Source organism: Pleuronectes platessa, chromosome 22, assembly GCF_947347685.1.
Source record: "Pleuronectes platessa chromosome 22, fPlePla1.1, whole genome shotgun sequence".
Classification (NCBI taxonomy): domain Eukaryota; kingdom Metazoa; phylum Chordata; class Actinopteri; order Pleuronectiformes; family Pleuronectidae; genus Pleuronectes; species Pleuronectes platessa.
Genome location: NC_070647.1, coordinates 14,965,397 through 14,978,564, shown reverse-complemented (window position 1 = coordinate 14,978,564; position 13,168 = coordinate 14,965,397). Strand labels below are relative to the sequence as shown.

Sequence of the window (13,168 nt, the reverse complement as noted above, 5' to 3'; positions counted from 1 at the left end):
CCGTTCAGTGTCTAACTCGAACTTTCCTTCAAGACTTTGTTGTTACTTTTGAATTCTATTAGAACTGAACTGAAATCCTCCATGTTCTCTGGAACTGAAATGAACTTTTCCCCAAGACACAACAATAAAGTCAGTTGATGCCAACTAGTGTAAAAACATTTCACAAACATGCAAGTTTGACCTGTGTCACAAGTCCAATTACTTTAGACCAGCATCCAAATTGCCAAGTCTTTGATTGGGGGAAATAAGAATTAGCCAATGACATGTCACTGAGTTTCATTTTCTTAGATGACAATGGACGTCAGGAGACGGAAGCAGAGGATGACATCCCTCGAAATTGGTGGTTTAATCTCGTTGCCATCCAGCCGGAGGTAGCGCAATCGAGGAACACTTTCATTGATAGAGTCGTCAACAGTGTCAATGGAGACAGGGCAGATATTGGAGCCGCTTACACCTGTAAAAACAAAAAAAGGAAATCAAGGTTACATTAACTGCAACGGATGCATAAAAGTAAGTCTCCTCTATGCATCTATAACTGAAATGAATCATAGACTTACTTTTGATCTTGTTGTGGTCGAGGAGAAGGTGTTCAAGGCCTGAGGATATGACGGGCACCTCAGTCAGCTGGTTGTGGGACAGCTGCAAATCCAAAATGCTGGAGACATTAAACACATCATTGGGAACTCCACTGCTCTCAAGTTTATTGTGGTTGAGCCTCAGGAATGCCACTTTGGGCAATCCTTTAAAGTAGCCGGCTGGGATCTTCTCAATGTTGTTGCCATCAAGAAAAAGCTGAGTGGTGGTGGGTGGTAGGCCAAGAGGCATGCTCGTCAGCTGGTTCTTGGCCAGGTTGATCTGTACCAGGTTGGTTAGACCCTTCAGGCTCACCTCCGTCACAGCGTCATCCATCAACTTGTTGCCCTGGAGGTCCAGGAGGCTCAGCTTATCCAGACCAATGAAGACACCGGCGGGGATTTTGGAGATGCGGTTGCGAGAGAGACGTAGATGCTCCAGACTGGCTGGCAAGGGCGATGGCACTGAAGACAAGAGGTTGTCATCCATGTACAGGTGCGCCAGGTGAGACATTGCATTCAGGACACCGTCTTCCACTCCTTCACTTGTGATTTTGTTGCGGTTTAGGGTGAGCCAGCGCAGTTGTGTAGCGTTACGCAGGGCATCAGCTGACAGCACTTCTATTAAATTGTTCTGCAAGTAGAGATACCATGTGTGTGTAGGGATTTGGGGAATGGTCTTCAGGCCTTTGTTGTCACAGTAGACAGCACGCGGAAAGTTTCGGGGGCAGTGACACTCTTTAGGGCAGGCTTGGATCTGGGCCATGTATTCCTCGTAAGGCATGTCCTGGCCGATGACGGACCCGACCAGGCACAAGATGCAGAGAAGGCTTGTGAGATGTGCCATTTTGAAATCCAATCTATGATAGAAGCAGAGAAAAAGCAAAGTTATGGACAAACAGCTGCGTACGGTGCTGATCGGTGTAACATGGGCCTTGAGGCAAAGAGACATGTGAATGCTCCATATCCACTTTAAGTGGGATCAGATAAGATGATATCGTTTAGAAAGGATTGGGGTCTTTGAGGAATTAGGACAACACTGTGATGACCCACGCAACTGTTTACACGTGAGAACACATGACTATTTTTTGATTCTTGGTTAAGAAGGCCTATCAATCTCCACCAATATATCAATCATGTGGGTGGGTTCATTCACATTTGAAACAGCTGACTAATTATTCACTAATGCAAACAGTTGCCTAAAATAGGCCCAAACCAGCGCATGTCGCTAACTCTGCCTCTAATGTCATTATCTTTAAATTCCAGTGGCAGCTGCCAGCAGGTCAAGGTAGTCAGGGTCATTGCTTTGTCTGCGAGTGACAGGTAAAGCTCCGAAGACAGGATGAAGATCCAGGTCAAGTTTAATTGCATTTGGAAAACCTTTGAATTTACGAACTTGAAGAGTTTGCATGTCAGTTATAAGATGCACACTGAACTTCATGTTCATGGTTTGATTGCAGAGTGTGTGGCTAACCATGCCATGCAACTTTTAGCTCTATTACTTTGGTTGGTACAGCTGATTTAATAGCAAACAAATGGATATACAATCACATACATTTCAGCTGAGCATTGAAGATATTCAACTGAGGATAGATGTATTATCGCCTGAAACAATGTCAGGTACAAAAAAAGAAGAAGAAAGGAGCAAGCAACAAAATCCAAGTCCAGCTCTGACATCTTCCATCCATCCATCTCTTAAGCCTGAACTTGATCCCTCTCAGCTGCCATCTGTTGCTTGTTTAAATTTTTGATGCACTCTACGTTCCTCTGGAACTCATTCTGGGTCGGCCATGGATGGGCACACTTCAAAGACAAACCCATCTGCTCGGAGAGATGTGCCCCTGTTTTCTCATTGTGCCGGGGTCGAAGCTTCTTGACCTAAGTTGAGGTGTTGCTTTCTTGATTAAAACCAAGTTATTGAAGTTGCCAGACAGATTAATATCAAACCAACCCACACAACCCATCAGTGCCGTCCAGATATCCAGCTTACCTTAAATTTAGCACGTTCCCTCTTTCCTGTCCTCCTTCAGCAAGTCAACAAGTGTTGTCGCAAAAGATGAGGCTATCCCTCTGACCTCGCTCTATTTGTACCACTAGCTTTTTCATTCACCGTGTGCCAGCCTGTCACTCATGATAACACTAACGCTCCTTTTTAGGCCAATCAGATGCTGCACGGATCAAAGGTCGTAATCCCATGGTATATAGCGTACTTAAGCCTGTTCAGTGCATGAGACTTGGCCCAATTAGAAACAGGCTGATGCAAGCCTTCGTGTTCTATGTTTGCTGACTTCCACATGTACAACACTTCCTCCCTTGGGTGCAGGCTTGATCTCTTTTAAACTCCACTCACAAATCCCTGAGTCCTTACTGACCTTTGCACTTTTGCCCTAATTTTGTGCTATTGCCGTCCACAGTGTGATCATGATTAATGAATCTGGTTGATTGTGGGCAACAGAGGATGCACGATAAAGAAGAAAAACTAAAATACAGCTCAGTATAATTATAAGGCCCACTATATTGTCTTCAAATGTACAACTCCCAGGAGTGGAACCAGCAAGAGGCCATGTAGCTTGGCTGCCAGGACTGTAAGCATGTGATCCCCAAATGTGTACAAGAACCATACTGCCTCATGTTAAACAGGACAACTAGTAGATAGAGTGAAATTATAAACAAAGTAGAATCTATAGATAATACAGTACAAAATAACACTGGCTGACACAGGATATTTATATATACACGGGCGTGTGTGTCTTTTCATGGCCACGGTTGACCTCCTTTCCAGCAGTGTCACCTTGAAGCAGGTGGGAGGCAGCTCGGAAAGACACTGCAATGGCTTCATTGTGCTGGGCAGTGGGGTGAGGTGGAGCATCATTAACATTTTGCTGAAAGATCTGCCGGAACCGGAGTATGAAGGGAAATGCAAAGAGGAGAAGTGTTCTCAAAGCAGTACTCGAGGGAAATCTGTACATAAAGTGAGTATGAATAGTGTAATTGAATAAAAAACACTTTGTTTAATGGTTAGCTATAAGGATTGTGATGGGTTTACGTTCACACGAGGGAAGGCTCCTAGTTTAGGGTTAGGGTTAGGGTTAGGGTTAGGGTTAGGGTTACAGGTAAAGCATAAAGCACCAATATGACTCACTGGCCTTACACACAAAACATTGTTAGCAGACATGAGAGGTAAAGGTTTTATGAGAGGCAGGTCAGACTTAATCTGGGGATTTTACGGCACGCTGGCCAAGCAAATTGTTTTTGCAGAAGATAGCTAGCGTCAGGATTGGTGACCTCGCCACATGCACACCATGAGATTGTGCTAATTTCTAGCAATGACGGCAAAGGCTTGAATGCAACAGGATAATCCTCGCTGATTTGGAGCAGCACTTGCCATCAGCCATGCAAGCCCATTAGAATTCCTCCTGTGTTAGCCAAAGGGCGTTTGTGCACAGTGATCACTCCTCTACACACGGTCACTCACACAGCCAGACATGGAACAGTTGAAGGAGCTGTAAGTTAACGACAAATTGACATTTAGATGAAAACACACATGATGTGATGTCCAAACAATTGTAGCTGGTTGGCCTAAAGTGAGTGTACCACCCTCCACACCTTTATGGTATCATGATAATTGTTTACAGATGGCTAATTCTTGTTGTTTACATACAGGTATACGATTGATACGCTCTCTGAGGATGATGCCGTTTGCTGACAGTCTTCAAAAGGCTTTTGACCTGACACTTACTTAGCATGCAACAGGTTAAGTATCAGGACAGCTGGCTTGTAACCTCTCCACTGAAAATACACCTCCACTCCACCACTGTGACCACTACAGGTCCAGCAGCCTCATAAAAGCTTCGTGGATTAAATCTAGAATCAGTCGAAAATGTCCGTGTGATAAGAAATTACATTTAGAATTCTCTATAACAACACAAAGTGCAGGCACAGTTTTTACAGAGTGAGAATAACACTTATTCAAGGTGTCAGAAATGTGAATAAAGTTCAAAAATACAATTAAAGATGTGTGATTCAACTGAAATAAACTATTTATATATTTGCCGACACAGACAGGACACCCTTGTATACTTATTACAAAACAACATAAAATGAGGACATGTGCTTCCACAATTAAATACTCCAGCTGCTAAAAAGTGATGAGTCAGACTTTGCAGATCTCTCAAAAAAACGGAACATTCATAACAGAAATCACTCTGAAAAACTAAAGAGAACCACATGCAGAGGAATATGATAATGCTAATTTCCTGCCAGGGGCTTTGTGTCTGAGCCAGCTATGTTAATCTCACCCCAGTTTGTATTTGGACTGCATGGGCTTTTGGAGGATGGGCTCCAGTCCATGGCTTTGCCGAAATCCACCTCATTAAACATTTGGAGGAGCTGGCATGACTTAGACTGCATCCAGTAATGAGAAGGTAACTGTGTTTAAGGGTAAGTGTAGGAAAAAAATAAACATGTCTGGCAGTGACAGTGATTTTCCAAGATGTGTGTCCAACAAACACAGCAGATTTTTTTTACAAAATTTCCGGGTTTAAGATTGTGAATTGATAGAATTGAATCGAATCCCAATATTGATGTTATAAAATTAACCTCTAGGCTCTGAAAAGCTGGAAAGGTGCACATCAATGCTTATGATGAAGGCAGTGATCGTAACCATTAGCTGTTTGTTTGAACTACTCACTCCTCCTCTTTCAAATGGATTTATTACAAAGGAAAGATCAGATCTTTACCTGCTGCTCCTGGTTTGAGTGGTCTGCCTGCAGCCAGGTGAGGACTGGTCTTCTTGCTCTCCCAGCGATTAGGTCTGGTGATCGTCCACCGGCTTCAGCGGCTCTGATTCAGTCGAGACGGAGCTAACCGGGTTAGTCTTGTGTTGTTGTTGGTCTGATTCCCACTCGTGCTGCACGTCAGACATGCACTGGTGGAACCAAGAGGATGGAGCGTGTGTTGTTGTGGGTGGGAGAGCGATGGTGTGTCAGTTGGGATGTTCCTTTCAGAGTTCGGGGTTGTCTACCCTCCTGCCAGCCCTGCAGCCTTTTTTTGTCTGCCTCTTTGGTCCTGTCCCCTCTTCAGTGTAGAAATTAAAGTCATCACACTGCTTCTGAGGGTTAAAGGGCTGTGACCCCACCCAACTTAACCATTTGGTCTCCAACTGGGCTCTCTACCCATCACTCACCCGTTTATGGCTCATTTCGGTTCACAGGCCTCAGGGTGGTTTACTGGGCTGTCAGGTGAGGTCAGAGAGGAGCGTAGGGGAGTCAGAGCTCAGATGTTCACACCCAACTATCTACAGGAGACCCACGCCCCCCCCGCCCTTCTCCTCTTTTTAACAACCCAAGTCTTCTCTCTGTAGTTAATGACTGTGAGTGACGATGAATGACTCGCTGACATCACTTAAGAGAATTTAAACTTGAGGTCATTGCCAGAATGGGCTTCACAATACAACTCTGTGTGTTGTGGTGGAACAGGAGCCTCAGACCACAATTAAAGTGAACCACTTATTTAGCAGCAAAAGTCAAAGTGTATTGTTTTTGTAGCGACTCACCCATGAGCTGCCATGGACCCTTTTATTCCCAGTAGACATGGTAGAGTAAGCAACCCTTTTTTTTCAACTAGGATTAATGTGAATTCGAGGATTGTAAAGATACGTGTATCAAAAACTCTTAAATCAATTGGATTGCTTAGACATTTTGCAATAGAGTTATTCAGGTTTCCCAAATGGTGCATCCCAATCATTTGAATGATCCCCTGTCTCTTCTTCTAGGGCCAGCATGTGGTTTTGAACAAAATGCTGAATGGTTTCCCATTAAATTAGATAAAGAAAATGATGTGATCCCTCACATCTGTGGTGGTGGATGACAAATTCCCTGTTGTTGGGGAACATTATAAACGCTGAGAATATTGGTCCATCTGTCAAAAGGCCATTCCACCAAATTTGTTAAAACAATTGGAAGATTGATGTGAAAGGTTGGAATGGATTTATCCATGGCCCCCAAATGATGAATGCACAAACACAAGTTGTATTAGTCAATCACTCACAACTGCAGTGTTGGTTGACACATTCCTTCTCTTGTTGGGGAACTTCATGAACTTTAGAGAACACGAGTAATTTATTACGCCAGCTGAACTATAAAGTTCTGCAGTGTGAAAGATCAAAAGTGGTTGTTTTGTGGCAAAATTCAGTTTAAAAATGATTTCATGCTGTGACCCCACAACAGACACTAGATGTAAATTAGGTTATTCGGTGCACGATGACCTGAAGAAAGTTAAATGTCCAAGAATCATCAGAAACAGTCCGGACTGAAGATGGACCTTTGGAGTTGAGCTGCGAGGCTGCAACAGCTGATTATACTTTCACTCAACGTCCCCAGCACAAGGATGTGAAGCTTAAGGCCTTATAAAAGACTTTATTGTCTAGACTGGGGCACCAGAAGCTTTGCTCGGGATTTAAATAAGGGCCACTCAGGAGGAAGAGGAGGAAATTGTCCCAGATTGGGAACAGGTACGAGAGACCATACAAAAACATGTGAAATGTGAAAACGGGATCAGAATAAACATGTATCATGTTGTAATAGCGAAGGCAGTGACTAGATTGCTAATGTTTTTAACCCCCAGACTTGTATCAGGTTTACCTTTAAATGATTCCAGTGTTGGATGGCATACAGGGAAGCTGTGGGTTTATAAAATCCCCCCCCATCGGTTAATGACAGTCCAACGCACACACAGCTACTGACTCGCATTTACATAAGTGGGTCCAATTGTACGTACAGCAGCTGGAATACATTACAGTCACCTGGCAGGAATCGAATGGGACATCTGGAAACTATTTACACAACAACTATTTGCCACGAATCTAGTCTACTAACCTACTGGCTTTGAATAGCGTCTGTTCGAAAAGAGGAACTCTTGACTAATGCACTGAGAGGAAAAAGAAGCAGAGCGCATCCAGCACATGTGGTGCACATCAGCCAGGATGAGTGGTGCTGTGAGTGCACAGCTCTCCAGAGGCACCGTTGATATTGTAAAAAACAAAGTGACAAGTGAATGTCAAGCCCAAACCCAACGGCAGTGGGTGTTAGACTGTGCTCCTGATTTATTACACACTCTTTCAGTGCGTTCATATATCACAGGGGACATTTCGGAGGATGTGAAAAGGGGCTGTGGTTTAAAGTAGTTTCAAGTGAACCTATATTTCTGTCATTTCTAGCACTTAAATGTCTTTGTCATATTTTACAATCTACATTGGAGGAAAGGATGATAGACCATGAAGGCAACAAATTAAATTATTTTAAAATCTCATGATTTATAAAGGAGCAAAGAGTCTTTGGAAAAAAACATGAATGATAATGAAAAACAGACTTTTCAGGCTCTGACTGAATCCAGACTCATCTTCTTGGTCAAGTTTAGTCGCCATTATTATGAGTTAATGATTCAATAACACGTGCACGACTGCTGGTTTTGAATTATAGTTTAACCTGATGATGAGAAGTCCATAAACACAATATCCAGAGCACTAAAAGAAATGTGGGGTGGCGGTGAATCTTATGAATCTTGAAATCTTATACCTTCCCTTAATAAAAAAAGGACTTCAGTCAAAATAATAGAACGAAATACGATTGATTCTTGGACGCTTTTGAAACACTGTGCAGAAACCAAAAGGAATGTGCTGGTTTGTGCGGTTTTCGTTCCCTCTGGCAAAACGGTCAACACACATTTCTCACCCTTTTCCAATCACCACAAGATCTTAAATAACAGCTCTTAAATAACTTAAATAACCTGAACAGAATCTTAGAATATGAATAACGACATAAATTCTTATTCCTACGTGTTGTTTTCAAGTGACCTGTGAGAGAAAACAGAATTTACTACTTATGGTTCTCACTAAAGGACATAGCCTTGATAAACCTACATGCTTTGTCCTAGAATGGTTCACGATTGGCTGTAAAGGCAGATGAAGGTTTTTGTAGAACCACAGCAGGCAGATCCTCACTCAAGCCACATATGCAAACCATGATGTGTCTTATTGGAAACAGGGAAGCTACAGTCCTCTCTCAGGGATACTCATATTAACCTTCCTGTGTTAAAGCTTCATAGACCAAATAAAATAGTTTTCAAACAGCCGTAGATAATTTGCGGTTTCTATCTGAAACAGTTGACGGGAGATTTACACAGGAAATATATGAAAGCTGCAGGAACGAGTGAAACCCTGCAAACCCTGCATCCCTCCAGGACCAGCAGCTTTTGTTTGACTCCAGCTATAAACCGAACAAAGATGATTGTGTGTAAACGGACGGCTTGAGAGACTCAGAGTCCAAACAGGGGGATAGAGAAATGCAAATTCAGACCACAACGTAGAGAGCTTTAAAAACAACTGGGCCAAGAACATAAACAGTGAAAAAAGAGACAAGTACGGGCTCTGAATAAAACCTGGAAGGACTTTCCATCCATCTCAGAAGATCTCATTTTGCCTTTTGTGTCCCATGGCATGGTCTCTGTGGACAAAACGATACACAACAATATTGTTGTATTAAATAAAATGCTTGTTTACTTGTTGCTAAAACTAGACTAAGAGCAGAGGTTCTGATCTTGATCATTTATATATGTATTTATAAAAACCGAATAAGGTCACTTCATTTATATCTTCAAGAATACTGTGTAACCTTAAAGTTACACCAGCCATTGTTAACTATCTGACTTGTTTACCAAACTTGTCTCTATTTATAATTTAATATAATATAATATGAATATAATAATATGTAATATGAAGCACAAACTTTTTTCAGGATGTGTTTTTTAAACATGTTTCCCTACATGCTCTTCATTAACTACATGAAATTTAAAAAGCGATATCATACAATTATTTTGGAAACATAGTTTATTAAACTGTGTTTGATTTCCTCACAGAAAAAAAAACAAGAGCAGTAACCGAGTCAAAGGCCTCATGAGAAATCACGATTACAAGACAAACCTGAACAAAATGTCATTTTCTCAGAACATGAATTCAATCAGCATGACCGCGCCACCAAGTTGACTTTGTATTGTTGTTTTTCTTCTTCTTCTTCTTCTTTAAAAAAAAAAGCACTTATCAACTGCAAAACACCTTAACTGCAAAAGCTGTAGTTTATTATCAAAGAATGGTACCATGGGATGCATGCAAGAAACACGAATGTTGTATACAAAGCAGCGATGCGCATGGACAGGGGACAGCGAGGAGTTAAAGTCGCACGAAGAAACAATTTGACAATCGTGATTTCTGAAAAGTAAAAGAGACATTCAGTCAGAGGACGTGTTTTTGAGGCCAACGCCAGTGTTGCTTGTGTCATTCATTTCATTTCCAACACCAGGAACCTGGAAATCCTGCTCTAGTTTAGGGTTTGAAGTGATTCCCAAAAGACACTGGATATTTTGTATTCTCACCACAGGAAAGACAATCATTCAAGTCAATCTCTGGGACTCATTTGCATAAATGTATAGTTTTAAGTTGGTAAATATTGACAGACAAGGGGTTAACTTAATTCCCCCCCCCCAAAAATTCAACTGCAACTATTTTACAATTTGATCATCATTTCTCCCCAAAGGCATTAAACACAGAGTACGCAATCCTCATTATAGCTGGTCCTTTGCACAGCAATGGATTCATCATTTAACCCATAATATATTCTACATGCTAAACACTGGAACACACAAGACGGACAACAAAATGACGCAACAACTGAAAAGAGACTGTGGAGAACTTTAGCCGCTGCTTACTCCGTTAAATCTCAATTTGAATACAAGTTAGGAATGTTTAAAGTGTGTGTTTTTAATCAAAGCATATACATTGATTTCTAATTGTACAACTTTTTCGTTGATGTACTTTTTATGTTTTTTTTTTGTAGTTGACTTTTTTGTTTTTGTTTTTTGACTCAAAATTTTCCAATTTGCCCCACTTCAGATTTGTTGAAGATTCGTGTGTATCTAACCGATGAAGATACCATCACATACCCTGGATTTGAATAATATCATGAAGGGCATAGGTTGGAGGGAGGTCCTTAATGAAACAGGATCTCTGAAGCTTGGCGCAGGCAGTTGACCGCGTCAGAGGGCATGTCGCTGTGTGTGACGTTGTTGCCGTCCAGACGCAGAGTCTTCAGATGGGAAAACGTGAGGTAATCAACGAACTTGCAGAATCTTGACATGTCGATCTCTGCAGAGAAGGAAACATAGAGGGAAAGTTATGGACGTTGGTAGAAAAAACTAAATTCTTTGTCAAATACCTTTTGAAAACCTAATGCTGAGGGTTAAAGGTACAGTGGTGAGTTTTTGACCACTAGTAGCGCTGAAGAGCAAGGTTTTCACACCCCGACCATCAAACAAAACCACACTGGACCATTAGCTTGTGTGTAGCTCACTAATGTTAGCAAAAACTATACTATTGCATTTTACACTGTGAGAGAAAGTGTTCCCACATTTTCTGTTCCGATTCCATATATCTGTCATTGACAAAGCTAAAGATTCTCTAACTTCCATTTCACTCTGACGAAAAATTCCGAAAGGCACCTCTGGAAAAATACATTCTGAGGCTAATATCTGACAATGCTGTTTACTGCCACTCACTGCTGATGTCGTTGGCCTGCAGGTAGAGGTGCTCCAGCTGACGGTGGATCTCGGGGACAGACTGTAGCTTGTTGAACGACAGGTCCAGCTCCCGCAGTGACGACACATTGAAAACTCCAGCAGGGATCCCGGCGTCCGCCAGCTTGTTGTGGGAGATCCTTAGGTACAGCAGGGACGGCAGCTTGTTCAGGTATCCGGCTCCAACACTGTCGATGTCGTTGTAGTCGGCGTAGAGGATTTCCAGTGAGCTGGGGACACCGGCTGGCAGCTTCTTCAGCTTGTTGTGGCTCACATCCAGGGACAGCAGCTTCTTCAGCCCTTTGAAAGCCCCAGAGACGGCGTCAGAGGTTAGCTGATTGAACTGAAGGTTGACGGAGGTCAAATTCTCTTTGTCGGACAGAAGTCCAGAGGGGAACTTGGAGAACTTGTTGTGCGTCATCTTCAGCTCTTCGAGGGACTTTGAGGGAGGAATGATTGGCTCTGTGAGGTTGTTGTAGCTGAAATATAGCTTCTCCAGGCCGGTGAGTTTGTCAATTGTTCCCTTTTCTACTTTAGCATTGGTGATCTGGTTGTTGTCAAGTATGAGCCAGCGTAGTTCAGCAGTAACGTTATCAAACACTCCAGCCTTGATCTCTTCAATCTGGTTGTTCTGGAGGTACAGGTACTTGATACCTGTTGGGACCATGGGAACGGACTTGAGCTTGCGGTTGTCACAATACATGGCAGAGGGGAAGAGGATGGGGCAATCGCATTCTTGATGACAGTTGGGCCCTGAGGGTCCCAGCATGGAAGGAGGCTGGTAGTCGTAGTCATACTGGCACAGGGCCACACTGACCAGTACAGCCAACAGGGGTAAACCAAGAGGAGACATGGCTCCTGGGGATCCAACAAACAGGGAAACAGATGGATTAGTTAGAGGTTGGAGCTGCAAAGAGCAACAACATTCAATAAACTCCTAATCATCTTAAAACAAAAAAGGACAAATGCACTTGATTAACATCACACCGGTCATGATTAAATAAGAAATATAAACTGTCAGTCCTGCCCCCCCCCCCCCCCGACACAAACCCTACCCCCTGCCACACCCACTCTCCTGAGTGTTAGTGTATATAATCAATCAAGAGTTCACGTCAACTGATCTCTTGATCTCAGTTGTTTGTGTCATCGTAGCTTGGACCCAAATCATCTTGATTGATTTCTATATAAACCACCAATGGGAGCAATGCAGATGCTGCAATGATGCACAAAACACATACAATAATAAATATAATAGAAATCTTAAGGATGTGTTTAAGATTTGAAACGCACAAGGAAATAAATCCAGACCTAGTTTAGAAATCGTGGCTGTTCAAAATCCACCCTGCAGACAATGCATAACAGGAATAATGAATTCCAGATCCATGAAAAATGCAGACAGACACTGGATCCAAGTGCAGCAGATTCTTTTCCATGACTGAAGTTACCACAAGCTATGAAAGAGTCATTAAAAGCCGCTTTAGATCCACGTAAACATGTAAGATTTAGGCAAATACATCATTGTTGATTTTCTTAATTCAATATGCAAACTGTAAAGCTTGTTTTTTTGTTCCATGCATTAGTATTCAAGCCTCCTCTGCTGTAGCACTAGCCCATGCCCATCTCATAACCCCATCCGGAAAACAGAAATAAAGAGGAATAATCCAACAGGAAATCACAAAGCCTTGCCACCAGATGCAAGCTTACCTGCGCTTCTCTCTGTTTGTGTGTGTGGGATGGAGGGCCAGTAGATAAGAACAGTGTGGTGTTCAAAAACTGGAGGTCTCTGGAGAAAAACACAGAGGGAAAGAGGGAGAGAGGGGGAGGAGAGAGAGGAGAGAGAGAGAGAGAGAGAGAGAGAGAGAGAGAGAGAGAGAGAGAGAGAGAGAGGTAGATGGAGAGACAGAAAAGGGAAAAACAGAGGAGGTGGGAGAAGAGGAGGTTTCTGCTTCCTGGAGTTGGTCAAGTCGTCATAT

General features: G+C 42.5%; 2 protein-coding genes across 2 annotated transcripts; both read right to left on the bottom strand.

Annotated features, from left to right (window-relative positions):
- Nucleotides 1–260: 260 nt before the first annotated feature.
- On the bottom strand, nt 261–1,419 carry kera (keratocan). Its single transcript, XM_053415260.1, has 2 exons — nt 558–1,419; nt 261–454 (listed from the first exon to the last, which is right to left on the bottom strand). The coding sequence occupies exons 1-2, from the start codon at nt 1,417–1,419 to the stop codon at nt 285–287; spliced, it is 1,032 nt and encodes a 343-aa protein (XP_053271235.1). The 3' UTR covers nt 261–284.
- Nucleotides 1,420–9,438: 8,019 nt separating this feature from the next.
- lum (lumican) lies at nt 9,439–13,168 on the bottom strand. The gene is made up of 3 exons (XM_053414834.1): nt 12,900–13,168; nt 11,178–12,053; nt 9,439–10,767 (listed from the first exon to the last, which is right to left on the bottom strand). The coding sequence occupies exons 2-3, from the start codon at nt 12,046–12,048 to the stop codon at nt 10,613–10,615; spliced, it is 1,026 nt and encodes a 341-aa protein (XP_053270809.1). The 5' UTR covers nt 12,049–12,053; nt 12,900–13,168; the 3' UTR covers nt 9,439–10,612.

Excerpts from the sequence above, each read along its gene's own strand:
- kera (XM_053415260.1), bottom strand. The coding sequence starts at position 1,419 with ATGGCACATCTCACAAGCCTTCTCTGCATCTTGTGCCTGGTCGGGTCC. Across the intron at positions 455-557 it reads CGACCACAACAAGATCAAAA|GTGTAAGCGGCTCCAATATC; the intron begins GTAAGTCTATGA and ends TTGTTTTTACAG.
- lum (XM_053414834.1), bottom strand. The coding sequence starts at position 12,048 with ATGTCTCCTCTTGGTTTACCCCTGTTGGCTGTACTGGTCAGTGTGGCC. Across the intron at positions 10,768-11,177 it reads GCAGGCCAACGACATCAGCA|AGATCGACATGTCAAGATTC; the intron begins GTGAGTGGCAGT and ends CCTTCTCTGCAG.